General features: G+C 48.4%; 2 protein-coding genes across 2 annotated transcripts in view; one reads left to right on the top strand and one right to left on the bottom strand.

Annotated features, from left to right (window-relative positions):
* The window catches only part of LOC143923340 (guanylate-binding protein 4-like), a 52,356-nt gene extending 51,413 nt beyond the window's left edge, over window positions 1-943 (top strand). Inside the window, exons 8-9 of the mRNA XM_077446952.1 lie at window positions 209-311; window positions 718-943. Of these exons, the coding sequence (XP_077303078.1) occupies window positions 209-311; window positions 718-938 (324 nt within the window). The 3' untranslated portion in view covers window positions 939-943. The remainder of the gene's footprint in view (window positions 1-208; window positions 312-717) is intronic.
* The window catches only part of LOC143923342 (kinesin-like protein KIF13A), a 511,776-nt gene that overhangs the window by 447,920 nt on the left and 49,922 nt on the right, over window positions 1-13,934 (bottom strand). The window lies entirely within an intron of this gene.

Here is a 13,934-nt window from a genome sequence, read left to right as displayed (position 1 = left end):
AGCAACTTTCTATGGGTATACAGATTTTCCCCGCAGGGACAGTGACAATTAAATTTTAGGTATCCTAGACCATTTCAAACACATATCCATGCCTCATTTAAAGTCCCACAATCCATTTTCTTCATTTCTTTTTATTAATACAGGGATGGAGGCATGCTTATGTTGCATTGGGGTCCAAACAGGTTACATGCTTTTTATCATCTTACAGGCAGAGTCCATTCTTCTGGAATTCATACAGTCCAAAGAAACTGTCAGAATTTCCATCTGCAGGACCAACCAGTCCCAGGCTGAGCTGCTGTTGAAACAAGAAGGTAAATCATCCTGAAAAATGATACCTTGTGATATAAAGTAAAAAAAAAAATTCAGAGAGCAACAAAAAATTACCTTTGGCCAATCATCTTTTGATATTGGCTTCAACCATTCTTAAGACTCCTCTAACCTTCAGAGGCCAATGTCCTTGGCCAAATATCTACTCAAGGAAGGTTATCTTAGAGCTAAACGCTCCTCTCAAACAACAGATGTTATACAGATATGGAGACCTATTAGAAAGTGTTGAGGCCCGATGCAAATACAACAATAGATAATGATGCACTATGTAGTATTGTCATGAATCTATATTTTCTTTTAAGTTAACCTGTAGAATGGTTGCTTGTGTCTAGTATAATACATCAAATCCAAATTACTTTTTTTTTTTTTTTGATTCCTTTCAACTAACAGGAGACAACCCAAACACACAACTTAGGAAACGGGAGAACAAGCTAAGAGAACTGAAACTGTCAAATAATGGAGTGATTGAGGAAAGTAAGAAAAGAAGCATTTTTATGCACCTCCCCAAACTCCTGAAGAAGGCAAAGAATGACAACAGCAAGCGGGAGGAAAGACTAGACCGTGTAATCCAGAGCAAGTCCATGGTAAGTACTACTAGTTGGGTTTGGTAACCTGAGAGGCCAAATGGAAGTTTGGGACATCAAAAATTACAAACTTATTTCCAAGCCAACAGCTTCTAATGCAACCTAGCCTTGTGCTCCAATGGGGAGAATATTGTCACTGCTACATGTTCTCCAAGGTTGCCAGTTGGAAATGGTTATAAGATCTGGCACTACACAGGTTTAATATTACATAAATATGATGTAACAGACAATACAGAATTGTGCCAAGTGTCCTGGCAGCCATTTACAGATGGAATCTTTCCTGCAAAGCCCATTAGTTATCAGCCTGTACCTGGAGAAAAAAAAACAGCAGAAGAGAGCAAACCAGCTCAAGCATACAGGCCACCAATATGGCGGAACAAGCCTGTCACTAGTTATAACCTCCATGAAGAAGAGCCTTCTCAAAGTGTGAAGCCTCCATCCACTGAGAAACCCATGTCAAAAACAGCTCTGAAAAAACAAAAGAAGAGAGAGGAGTAGAGAGAAGTGTACTGCTGGATGGTTCATAACTGAGATGATTATGACAACTACAAAGCGGCAATCCAATCTCGAGAGCGCTGGAAATGGGGAATGATGCGGTCTCCCCTAGCAACCAGTGAAAGTCTGTTTGTAAATAGGAGGAGCTACAGTGAAGATGTTTGTGAAAAAGTGTCTGCTGTTACCTACGGCAACAGGAAACTTGTTTGGCCTTCAGGGGATGTTGGAGAGTCCAAGGCCGCGTACACACGCGCGGACTGTTTGCCCAACCTTGTTCGTCAAACAGTTTGTCAAACAGTCCGCTGAAAATTTGCATGAGCGAACTTGCCCACACACGAGCAGACTGTTTCAGCGGACTGTTTGCCAAACAGTTCGCTCAACTTTTGAAATGAACGGACTCGCCCACATAAGGCGGAGGCAAGTCCGCCCATTTCGAGCGCGTGTACAGGTAGGCGGGGCCCGCGAAGGAGACGTCGCGGGCACCGCCGCCTGGTATGGACTTAAAGGGACACCCAACGCCGAAAAAAATCGGCGTGGGGGTTCCCCCCAAGTCCACAACAGACCCTTGTCCGAGCACGCTACCCGGCCGGCCAGGAAAGGGGGGGCGAGCGAGCGCGCCCCCCCCCCTGAGCCGTACCAGGCCGCGTGCCCTCAACATGGGGGGTGCCTTGGGGAAGGGGGGGCCGCGCGGCCCCCCCACCCCAAAGCACCTTGTCCCCATGTTGATGAGGACAAGGGCCTCTTCCCGACAACCCTGGCCGTTGGTTGTCGGGGTCTGCGGGCGGGGGGCTTATCGGAATCCGGGAGCCCCCTTTAAGAAGGGGGCCCCCGGATACCGGCCCCCCACCCTATGTGAATGAGTATGGGGTACAATGTACCCCTACCCATTCACCTGTGAAAAAAAGTACAAAAAAAAACACAACACAGGGTTAAAATATTTTATTGCACAGCTCCGGGGGTCTTCCGTCTTCGGGGGTCTTCTCCGGACTCCTCCGCTATCTTCTTGTAGCTCTTTTAGTAGCGGAGGAGTCCGGCTTTCTTCCTCCCCGCCGCCGGCCTCTTCTTCCGACTTCGGGGGTCTTGTCCCCCTCTTCGGTTCTTCTGCCGGGCCACCGCGCCTTCTTCTAGCTCTTTTAGAGGCGGTGGCCCGGTCTTCTGTCGCCGCCGCCTTCCGTTCTTCTTGTTCTTCTTCTTCTTCTTCTTCTCCAGGAGATGTTGACACGTCGCTCCCTCCGGCCGGAATGCCAGAGCCGCCCTGTGCTGCCACTTATATAGTGCCAATGGGGCGGTGTCACATGGTATATGTCACATGGGTTGGTCACATGGGTTGATGTCACATGGGGACTATGACATCGTAAGGGGGCGGGGTCACCATGGGACATCAACCCATGTGACCAACCCATGTGACATATACCATGTGACACCGCCCCATTGGCACTATATAAGTGGCAGCACAGGGCGGCTCTGGCATTCCGGCCGGAGGGAGCGACGTGTCAACATCTCCTGGAGAAGAAGAAGAAGAAGAACAAGAAGAACGGAAGGCGGCGGCAACAGAAGACCGGGCCACCGCCTCTAAAAGAGCTAGAAGAAGGCGCGGTGGCCCGGCAGAAGAACCGAAGAGGGGGACAAGACCCCCGAAGTCGGAAGAAGAGGCCGGCGGCGGGGAGGAAGAAAGCCGGACTCCTCCGCTACTAAAAGAGCTACAAGAAGATAGCGGAGGAGTCCGGAGAAGACCCCCGAAGATGGAAGACCCCCGGAGCTGTGCAATAAAATATTTTAACCCTGTGTTGTGTTTTTTTTTGTACTTTTTTTCACAGGTGAATGGGTAAGGGTACATTGTACCCCATACTCATTCACATAGGGTGGGGGGCCGGTATCCGGGGGCCCCCTTCTTAAAGGGGGCTCCCGGATTCCGATAAGCCCCCCGCCCGCAGACCCCGACAACCAACGGCCAGGGTTGTCGGGAAGAGGCCCTTGTCCTCATCAACATGGGGACAAGGTGCTTTGGGGTGGGGGGGCCGCGCGGCCCCCCCTTCCCCAAGGCACCCCCCATGTTGAGGGCACGCGGCCTGGTACGGCTCAGGGGGGGGGCGCGCTCGCTCGCCCCCCCTTTCCTGGCCGGCCGGGTAGCGTGCTCGGACAAGGGTCTGTTGTGGACTTTGGGGGAACCCCCACGCCGATTTTTTTCGGCGTTGGGTGTCCCTTTAAGTACATACCAGGCGGCGGTGCCCGCGACGTCTCCTTCGCGGGCCCCGCCTACCTGTACACGCGCTCGAAATGGGCGGACTTTTCCGTGCGGGAAAAGTCTGCTCATTTCAAAAGTTGAGCGAACAAGCCTACACACGGGCGGACTGTCCGCTCAAACCAGGTTTCAGCGGACAGTTTTTCGGAATTTCCGTAAGACCTTGTTCGTCCAACTGTCCGCTGAAACTGTCCGCTGAACGCCCACACACGAGCGGACTGTCCGCCCAAACACTGTTCAGCGGACAAGGTTGGGCGAACAGTCCGCCCGTGTGTACGCGGCCCAAGAAGGCTGCAATGTTGCCCCATGTCCATGTGGGGGCGTGAGCTTGTGAGAGCGCAGCAAAGAGGTTTCCCGTGCCTGCCACCTGGAATGGTAAGACTGTTCCTGTTTCTTGTGTAAAAGAGACTGATTATTTGTCTCATGCCAGGAATGTGGTGACAAGTACAGTGAGATGATACGCTTCCAACAAGGATAGGCTGCTGTGCGGTATAAAAGATGAGTTAATGCAATGAGATGTGAGAACCGATAAGTATAGTGGGTCAGATGTTGTTGAGCGCCTTGATCTGTCTATGTCTCCTGTGGCGGATACAGTGCTACAGAGCACTTCTGATTGGGATGATTGGGCCAAGAGTCTAATAGCAATGCTAAAAGAAATTTCTGTGGGTAAAAGTGAGGTGGACACTTTGGCTTCTGTGCCAGGAGATGGGATTGGCTATAGGCCAAGGTGCGTTGGCTGTTACAGAGATTAACCCTAACATGACAGAAGGTCAGAGTGAGCATGAACGCACAGCAGATAATTTTGTCACAATGCATAAAAGGGAAAATTATGTGGTGTGTTTTGTGATGACAGCCATGCTTAAAGAAATGCTAGCAGCATGGAGTGTGCAGCCGGTGTATATCTTGCCGTCTTCTCCTGCAATAGGAAAACTTGTACCACAGGTACATCTGATTGGAGCCGGATATTGCAGGCTGTACTGTGCAGAAATAGCCAATTTTGGAATCATTTAATACAATTGTAGCACTTACCCCCAGGGGAGCTGCTGGTAATTGATTGGGCCTGTACTCTGCTTTCCTACCCCCAATAAATTGGCTCTACCCGCTTGACACAGCTGTGTAAAAATGTTGGCGCGTAACCCAAGAACAAAATAACAACTCAATAATAACAATTTACGTACATTGTACCTTTGTTGTTACCTGGGTATCAGCTGCTCCACCTGCTAGGAGAATGAACAAGCCTCAATTGTACTTAAAGTAAAATATGAGTTTGGTGAAGCAGGTTTAAACAATAAGTACAAGAACTGTATTGGCACACAAGTTTGACACACTACTGAGATGAGTATATGTAAAATGGCTATCACTCAAGGGTTACATAAACAACCCCTGCAGGCACGTCTCCAAGTGGGACTAATGCTCAGAGTGATAAGATCTTGGATCTGGGCACCTTCCCACTTCCAGCAAGCTCACAAGACAACTATGCAAAGTTATTAGACAATACAACACAGACAGTATAACTGCTCGAAGATTCCCTTAAGATGAAATACAGTCCCTTTTCTTGTAACTGAAACGCAAGGTCTCCCAGTGATTGGTATAGTCTCTTGTCTTCTTTCTTCAGCTAGCTATTATACTGCAGTATTTGTATTCCATAGGGTTTGCAAATGGTAATGTAACGTAAGATAGTGAACAACAGCAACTTCAATTATGCGATGCACTTATAATTAAATTTCTTGAGAATGCACCCCTATCGTCAGTGAGTTCCTAGTGAAGTACAGGCTTTGAGGCCTGATTGAGCACAGTCTAATGGAAAGAACTGTTCTGTGGGACTGCAGGTCCCAGCAGCATTGTAATGACTAGTCTATAGTGTGTTAAGTACTGTGTATAAATTCTGGGCAACAGCCCTCTCACCACACCAAGCCTTGATAATTGGATGCCTCCATTCCGGTGGTCTCAGTCCTGCTGCCAGCCAGCTCCGTCACACTGCACCCCTCCCCAAGATGACCGTGACCCTCGTTTGGCTCTGTCAGGCATTCTGGATCCTCCGACCCGATCACACTGCTTATCAAGCACACTGTGGCAGGACACTCTCCAGTGACATCCAATTCTTCTTCACCGAACAGGCCGCACCCTTCAGAAACTTCCACACAGATCCCTGCAGACAGGCCACGTGTCCCAGCAAGAAGAGAATGAGGTGGCCACGCTGTGACTTTTATCTCCTACCCAGCATGCAGTTCAGTCACCTAGGGTTCATGGGTAGGTAGGTGAGGCACTGTGGGTAAGTAAATCCTTTTCCAGAATAATTAAGTCACTTCCTGTATAGGCTTTTCTTCATGCTCGTATGTGAAAAATAAACAAGTCTCATTCACATTGCACTAGATACCACTAGAGGGAGTGAAATATCAATTTAGTACCATTGTCTTACTATATAGCATTACACGGCAAAAATTCCAGCACTACACAATGTTTAGTGTTAGTGTGGAAAGTTGTCTCACAGTACTGGATTGCTTCATACAGAGGTTGTGTATGAGAGGAACTCTGGAGCACTGCTGGGCAGGTCAGCTGTATTGAAAATACCAGCAGTAACCAAAATGATTAAAGAGACTGATGTGAAAAATATTTGTTGGTAGAACATTTGCTGATGGAGTGTTGGACAAGAGGGAGCAACGTGAAACTATTTGAAGGTTCCATAGAGAGTAACTGTTTGCCTGTATGTTGTCCCTCCATAGACACTGTCCTAGCAAGCAAGGGGACAATAGTTACATAGTTGTAATGCCTTGAAAAAGTATTCATACCCCTTGAAATGTTCCACACTTTGTCATGTTACAACCAAAAACGTAAATGTATTTTATTGGGGTTTTATGTGATAGACCAACACAAAGTGGCACATAATTGTGAAGTGGAAGGAAAATCATAAATGGTTTTCTTTGACAAATAAATATGTGAAAAGTGTGGGGGGTACATTTGTATGGTGCCCCCAAGAGTCAATAGTTTGTAGAACCCCCTTTCACTGCAATTACAGTGGCAAGTCTTTTTGGGGGTGTCTCTACCACCAGCTTTGCACATCTAGAGAGGGACATTTCTGCCCATTCTTCTTTGCAAAATATCTAAAGCTCTGTCAGATTGGATGGAGAGCGTCTGTGAACAGAAATTTTCAAGTCTTGCCACAGATTCTCAATTGGATTTAGGTCTAGTCTGTGACTGGGCCATTCTAAGCCCCCGTACACACGGTCGGACATTCTGCCAACCAAATCCGTCGGATTTTGTCCGTCGGATTGTGTCCGAAACTGTTGCATACACACAGTCGGACAAAGTTGTCTAAAAATTCTGATCTTTCAGAACGTGATGACGTAATTTCATTACGATGGGACCACGTTCAGGCTAGTAGCCAATAGCTTTGATGTAGGAATTTGATCTGAGCATGCGTGGCACTTTGTCCGATCGGAATTCTCTACACATGATCAGAGTATGGCCGATCGGAGCAGTTTGTCGGAAATTATTTCCAACAAGTTGGAAAATTTGGTCCGATGGATATTCCAACGGAAACAGTCCGATAGAGACCACTCACAGTCGGATTATCCGACAACACGGTCCATTCGGACACATTCCAACAGATTCTCCGACTGTGTGTACGGGGGCTAACACATGAATATGCTTTGATGTAAACCATTCCATTGTAGCTCTGTTTGTATGTTTAGGGTTGTCCTGCTGGAAGGTGAACCTCCGCCGCAGTCTTGTCTTTTACAGACTCTAACAGATTTTCTTCTAAGATTGTCCTGTATTTGGCTCCATCCATCTTCCCATCAACTCTGACCAGCTTCCCTGTCCCTGTTGAAGAAAAGCGTTTTCCCCCCACACAGCGTTTTGCTTTTAGGCCAAAAAGTTTCATTTTGGTCTCATCTGACCAGATCACCTTCTTCCACATGTTTGCTGTGTCCCCCACATGGCTTCTTATAAACTGCAAACAGAACTTCTTATGATTTTCTATTACCAATGGTTTTCTTCTTGTCACTCTTACATAAAAGCCAGATTTGTGGAGAGCACGACTTATGCCGCGTACACACGAGCGGACTTCTCGTCGGATTGAACTCCGAAGGACTTTCCGACAGAGTTTCACTGAAACGGACTTGCCTACACTTGATCACACCAAAGTCTGATCGTTTAGAATGCCATGATGTACGATGGGACTAGAAAAAGGAAGTTCAATAGCCAGTAGCCAATAGCTGCCCTTGCATAATTTTTGGTCCATCGGAACAGCATACAGACAAACGGTTTTCTCGATAGAAACTGGTTCTGGCTGAATGATTTGAAACATGTTCTATTTCTAGGTCCGTCAGAATTTTAGAAAGAAAAAGTCAGGTGAAGACCGCACACGATCGGAATGTCCGAAGGAATGATTCCATCCGACCTTTTCTGCCAGAAAGTCCGGTCGTGTGTACGCAGCATAATAATAATAATAATCCTGTGGACAGATTCTCCCCACTGAGCTGTGGATCTCTGCAGCTCCTTCAGAGTTACCATGGACCTCTTGGCTGCTTCTCTGATGAATGCTCTCCTTGCCCGGCCCGGTCAGTTTAGGTGGACGGCCATGTCTTGATAGGTTTGCAGTTGTGCCATACTCTTTGCATTTTCTGATGATGGATTGAACAGAGCTCCTTGAGATGTTCAAAGCTTGAGATATTTTTTATAACCCAACCCTGCTTTACACTTTTCCACAACTTTATCCCTGAACCGTCTGGTGTGTTCCTTGGCCTTCACAATGCTGTTTGTTCACTATGGTTCTCTAATACCTCGTACACACGATCAAACAATCTGGTGGAAAAGTCCGGCAGACTACCGTGTGGGCTCCGACTGACTTTTTTTAACCCAAAAGTCCGGCGGACTAAAAGTATTTTTGCACTCCAATTTGTCTGCCGGGCTCGATGTGTGTGCCATTCCACCGTACTTCTGAAATGAACAGACTTTTCCCGCCTAGAGAAAAGTACGCTCATTTTGAGCGCGTCTCCAGGTAGCCAGGGCCAGCGAAGGAGGCGTTTATGGCCCCGTCACTTAGTATGGACTTAAAGGGGAATCCCTACACCGAAAAATCGGCGTGGGGGTCCCCCCAAGGTCCATATCAGACCCTTATCTGAGCACGCTACCCTGCCGGCCAGGAAAGGGCGTGGGGACAAGCGAGTGCCCCCCCTCCTGAGCTGTACCAGGCCGCGTGCCCTCAACATGGGGGGTGCCTTGGGGAAGGGCAGCCCCGCGGCCCCCCCACCCCAAAGCACCTTGTCCCCATGTTGATGAGGACAAGGTCCTCTTCCCGACAACCGTGGCCGTTGGTTGTTGGGGTCTGCGGGTGGGGAGCTTATCGGAATCCGGGAGCCCCCTTTAATAAGGGGGCCCCCGGATACCGGCCCCCCCACCCTATGTGAATGAGTATGGGGTACAATGTACCCCTACCCATTCACCTGTGAAAAAAAGTAAAAAAAAAACACAACACACAAGGGTTAAAATAGTTTATTGCACAGCTCCGGGGGTCTTCTTCCGTCTTCGGGGGTCTTCTCGCTGGACTCCTCCGCTATCTTCTGCTAGCTCTTTTACTAGCGGAGGAGCCCGGCTTTCTTCTTCGCCGCCGCCCTCTTCTTCCGTCTTCGGGGGTCTTGTCCCCCCTCTTCGGTTCTTCTTGGCGGGCCACCGTGCCTTCTTCTAGCTCTTATACAAGCGGTGGCCCGGTCTTCTGTCGCCGCTGTCTTCTGGCCTTCTGTTCTTCTCTTCTGGAGATGTTGCCTCGTCGCTCTCTCCGGTCACAATGACAGAGAAGCGGAGTGCGGCGACTTATATAGGGACATCACCGGATGATGTCCCCGCCCATTATGATGTCACAGTCCCAGAGGATTCTGGGTGCAGATACCTGTCTTAGACAGGTATCTGCACCCCCCTCCCCCCTGAAAGGTGCCAACTGTGACACCGGAGGGGGGTTCCGATGAGTGGAAGTTCCACTTTAGGGTGGAACCCCACTTTAAGGGCTTAAGGCCTGGTATGGTTTGGGACGGGGGGGACTGGGGGGGACACATGTTCTTTAAAGTGGCCAAAAACATGGCACCCAGAAGTAGCCAGAAAGAAGATGACAGCAGGCAGTGAGGGATGCAACCGCCACATGACTGGAAGGTGGAGAAAGGCAGGGGGGGGGGGGGCACAATGAAGTCAATCTAATACACTGAAATTGTCCTTTACAAGAGAAGAGATCAGAAGCATGATCTCATTATTCTTCCCTGTCCAATCACAGGCTGGGGTGGGTTCCATGCCAGGTTATATTGCTTAATTGCAGTTTAGACAGCAAGAATGACCAGGGTTCAGACTGTACTGTATGAGAGGGGGTGTTAGGAGCACAAGGCTGGTTGAATAGAATTCTTAGCCCTTGTACACACGGTCGGACATTCTGATGGATAGGACCGTGTTGTTGGATAATTCGACAGTGTGTGGGCTCCATCGGACTGTTTCCATCGGAGTATCCGACGGACCAAGTTTTCCAGCTTGGCTATAAAAAATTTCCGACAACATGATCCGATCGGACTTTGTCCGATCATGTGTAGAGAATTCCGATCGGACAAAGTGCCACGCATGCTCAGATCAAATTCCTAGACCAAGGCTATTGGCTACTAGCCTGAACGTAGTCCCGTCCTAACGAAATAACGTCATCACGTTACGTACGATCGGATTTTCTGACAACTTTGTCCGACCGTGTGTATGCAACAGTTTCTTACAAAATCCGTCGGACAAAATCCGTCAGATTTGGTTGTCGGAATGTCCGACCGTGTGTACAAGGGCTTAAATACTTTGCAGGGCAGACCATTCACGTATAAGTATTTACCTGTCTGGTGTTCAGCTTTATAAATACATTCTTCTGTGAAATGTACTGTGTTGGATGTTTGACGTATCGCTCCATGTATATGACGTGACAAGCGTTTTTTTCTTTTATCCAGGAGCAGAACATGTACATGTCGGGTGGCTTTAACATTTATGCCAAAACCTATGAGAAACAAATTGGTTCTTTGTCCAGGGAGAAGACGCATCTGAAAGACCCTGCAGTACTACAAAAAATAGTAACATTTTTTCAGGAAAACGCTGTAGTAATTCTTTGCATTTCACTTCTTCTTGTTATGGCTTTATAATAAGATATTTGTATTTAGACGCATCTGAATCATTCTCTAACTTTAACTCTACAGAATTGTCCAATAGGACCTCTGACAGTGGGGGCCAGAAAAGGATGGACAGACCTTGGTCACCACTGTCAGACTCCTACTCATTTGATTGCTCTAATGTAGAGAAACACATTTCATTTTCTTCCACAGTAATATTTTTAGAACACTCTGATTGGCAGTTATTGAATCAATGTATGCCAATGAACCTGAAACATCGTATTCAGATCAGGGTGGATAAAAATCAATGATTTAAAAAAAAATGAATAAATAATAATAATCAAAACAATCAGACTTGTTTGATTTTTTTTTTTTTTTTTTTTATAATCCAAATTTTTATTGATTTTTATAGCAAACAAATCGATTTAAAACAATATATCATTTACAACATCTCATTTACATGTGTCGTATCTCCCCCCCTCCCCCCCCCACAAAAAAAAGATTTGTTTGATTTAAATCATTTATATAGGATGTCAGCACAGCACAGGGATGGTGGGAGCCCCTCATAATAAGCAGCCCCAGTAGAAATATGACACCGCTCAACCTCTTCAAAGAGGAGGGTAGGGGCATATAGTACGTTTTTTTGGACAAGGAAGTGAGCCAAAGGAAGAAAGAAGGTCTCTGTGCTCGATTAAAAAAATTGTTTATAGACATATACATGGTCTACTGGTCACGTGTTGAATTCCTCCGAGATCCATGCCTCATTCATTTTTAGAAATGTGAGGTAGTTAACACTGTCGGGAGCTAGGCGAGTACGCTTATCGGTCACGATCCCCCCTGCTGCGCTGAATGTCCTTTTCGGACAGGACACTGGATGAGGGGCAAGCCAACAGTTCGATTGCAAATTGGGCAAGCTCTGGCCAGAGGTCAAGCCTGCCCACCCAGTAGTCCAGGGGTTCATCACTCCTCAGAGCGTCCACATCGGCCGTTAACCCAATGTAGTCGGACACCTGACGGTCTAGGCGTTCCCTGATGCTGGATCCGGATGACACCTGTCAATGGGTCGGCTGAAAGAATGACCTCATACCTGAAGTCACCAACACATCTTCAAACCGGCCTCTTCTTGCAGGTGCTGTTGGATAGGTACCCGCAACTCCTTCTCTGGGAGTGGGAATTGCTCCTCTGCCAGCGCACGCAAAAGCAGAATGCAGCATTTCTCGAAGCAAGGCCTGGAAGTGCTGCATTCTGACAGCCCTCTGCGACGGCGGTAACATTTCCGCCATTTTGTGTTTGTACCGGGGGTCTAAGTACATTGCCACCCAGTACTGGTCCTTGACCCTTATGCTTTTTATACGGGGGTCCCTATTAAAACACTGGAGCATGAAGGCCCCCATTTGCACTAAAGTGGAAGCGGTGTGGTGGCCTGGCTCCTGCTCATCATCCAGGATAATGTCATCCTCTTCATTCTCCTCTCCCCATCCACGCACAACAGGGATCCCAGAAAGGTTTAAAGCATGCTCTTCTTGCTCCTCCTCATCCGCCCCGGCACCATCCTCCTCTGACTCCTCTTCAGACTCCTGTTGTTGACTTGTCTCAGATAGAGTAGCCCCCCTGGGAATTCATCCAGCATTGCGACTTCCTCATCTTCCCACTCCTGCTCCTCCACAGCTTGAATGACACGACGCAATGCACGCTCCATAAAGAAGGCATAAGGTACCATGTCACTGATGGCGCCATGGCTGCGACTGACCAGTTTGGTGATCTCCTCAAATGGGCGCAGAAGTCTGCATGCGTCGCGCATGAGCAGCCACTGGCGCGGTGAAAAAAAACCCCAGCTCCCCAGAACCGGTTCTGCCGCAGAGTTCATACAGGTAGACGTTAACTGCACGTTTCTGCTGGAGCAGCCTAGCAAGCATATAGAAGGTTGAGTTCCAGTTCGGGCAATCGCAAATAAGACGTCTGACCGGCAGATTGTGTCGCCGCTGAATGTCAGCAAGGCGAGCCATGGCCGTGTAAGATCTTCTGAAATGGGCCGAGATTTTCCTTGCCTGCCGCAAGATGTCCTGGACCCCACGGTATTTGACAACGAATCGCTGCACGACCAAGTTTAAGACGTGTGCCATGCATGGCACGTGCGTGATTTTGCCCTGTTTCAATGAGCTAAGCAGATTGGCACCGTTGTTACACACCACTTTACCAACTGTCAAATTGAGCGGTGTTAGCCACTGATCTGCCTGTGAACGCAAAGCTGAAAGGAGTGCTGGGCCAGTGTGGCTCTTGGCTTCCAGGCACAACAGACGCAGCACGGCATGGCAACGTCTCACCTGGCATGTCGAATAGGTTCTGGGGAGCTTGGGCGGCGCAGCGGAAGAGAAGCTAGCAGCGGAAAAGGAGGAGTCAGTTGAGGAGGAGAGGGAGGAGGATGGAGTAGGAGGAGGAGGAGGAGAAGAAGAGTCGGGCCTGCATGCAATCCGTGGCGGTAAAACCAAATCTACACTGGTGCCACGGGTTACATGCTTGACGGCCGTCAGAAGGTTCACCCAGTGGGCAGTAAAAGTGATATACCTTCCCTGCCCGTGTTTGTTAGACCACATGTCTGTGGTCAGATGTATCTTGGCACCGACACTGTGTGCCAAAGATACATTCACTTGCCGCTGAACATGGCCATATAGCTCTGGGATGCTCTTCTCTGAGAAATACTTCCTTTCTTGGACCTTCCATTGTGGTGTTCCAATGGCCACAAATTTGCGAAAGGCCTTCGAGTCCACCAGTTTATATGGCAGTAGTTGGCGGGCTATGAGTTCTGACAAGCCAGCCGTCAACCGCTGGGCAAGAGGGTTATCCGGCGTCATCATTTTTTTACGCTCGAACATTAGGCCCACGGAAGCCTGCCTTTTTGCAGAAAAACGTGAGCTTGACGTGATGAAAGGTGGAGTGGAGGACAATTGTGAGGAGAGAGGAGAAGGAGAAGTAGAAGACGAGGCTGGACGGTGAGAGCCTGCAGTGTGGCTTTGTGTGTTCCGTTGCTCCCACTCGGCTCAGTGATGGCTGCTCATGTGCCTTCTTAAGGCGGTCGTCCCTAGGTGAGTGTTGGGCTTAACGCGACTAATGCGTTGACTGCAAAGATTGCAGATGGCAACGCTATTGTCAGCAGGGGACACGTTAAAA

The sequence above is a fragment of the Lithobates pipiens genome, unplaced genomic scaffold, assembly GCF_037356315.1.
Source record: "Lithobates pipiens isolate NorthernLeopardFrog02 unplaced genomic scaffold, aLitPip1_a1.2 Scaffold_22, whole genome shotgun sequence".
Classification (NCBI taxonomy): Eukaryota; Metazoa; Chordata; class Amphibia; order Anura; family Ranidae; genus Lithobates; species Lithobates pipiens.
This window is presented reverse-complemented; position numbering and strand designations above follow the sequence as displayed.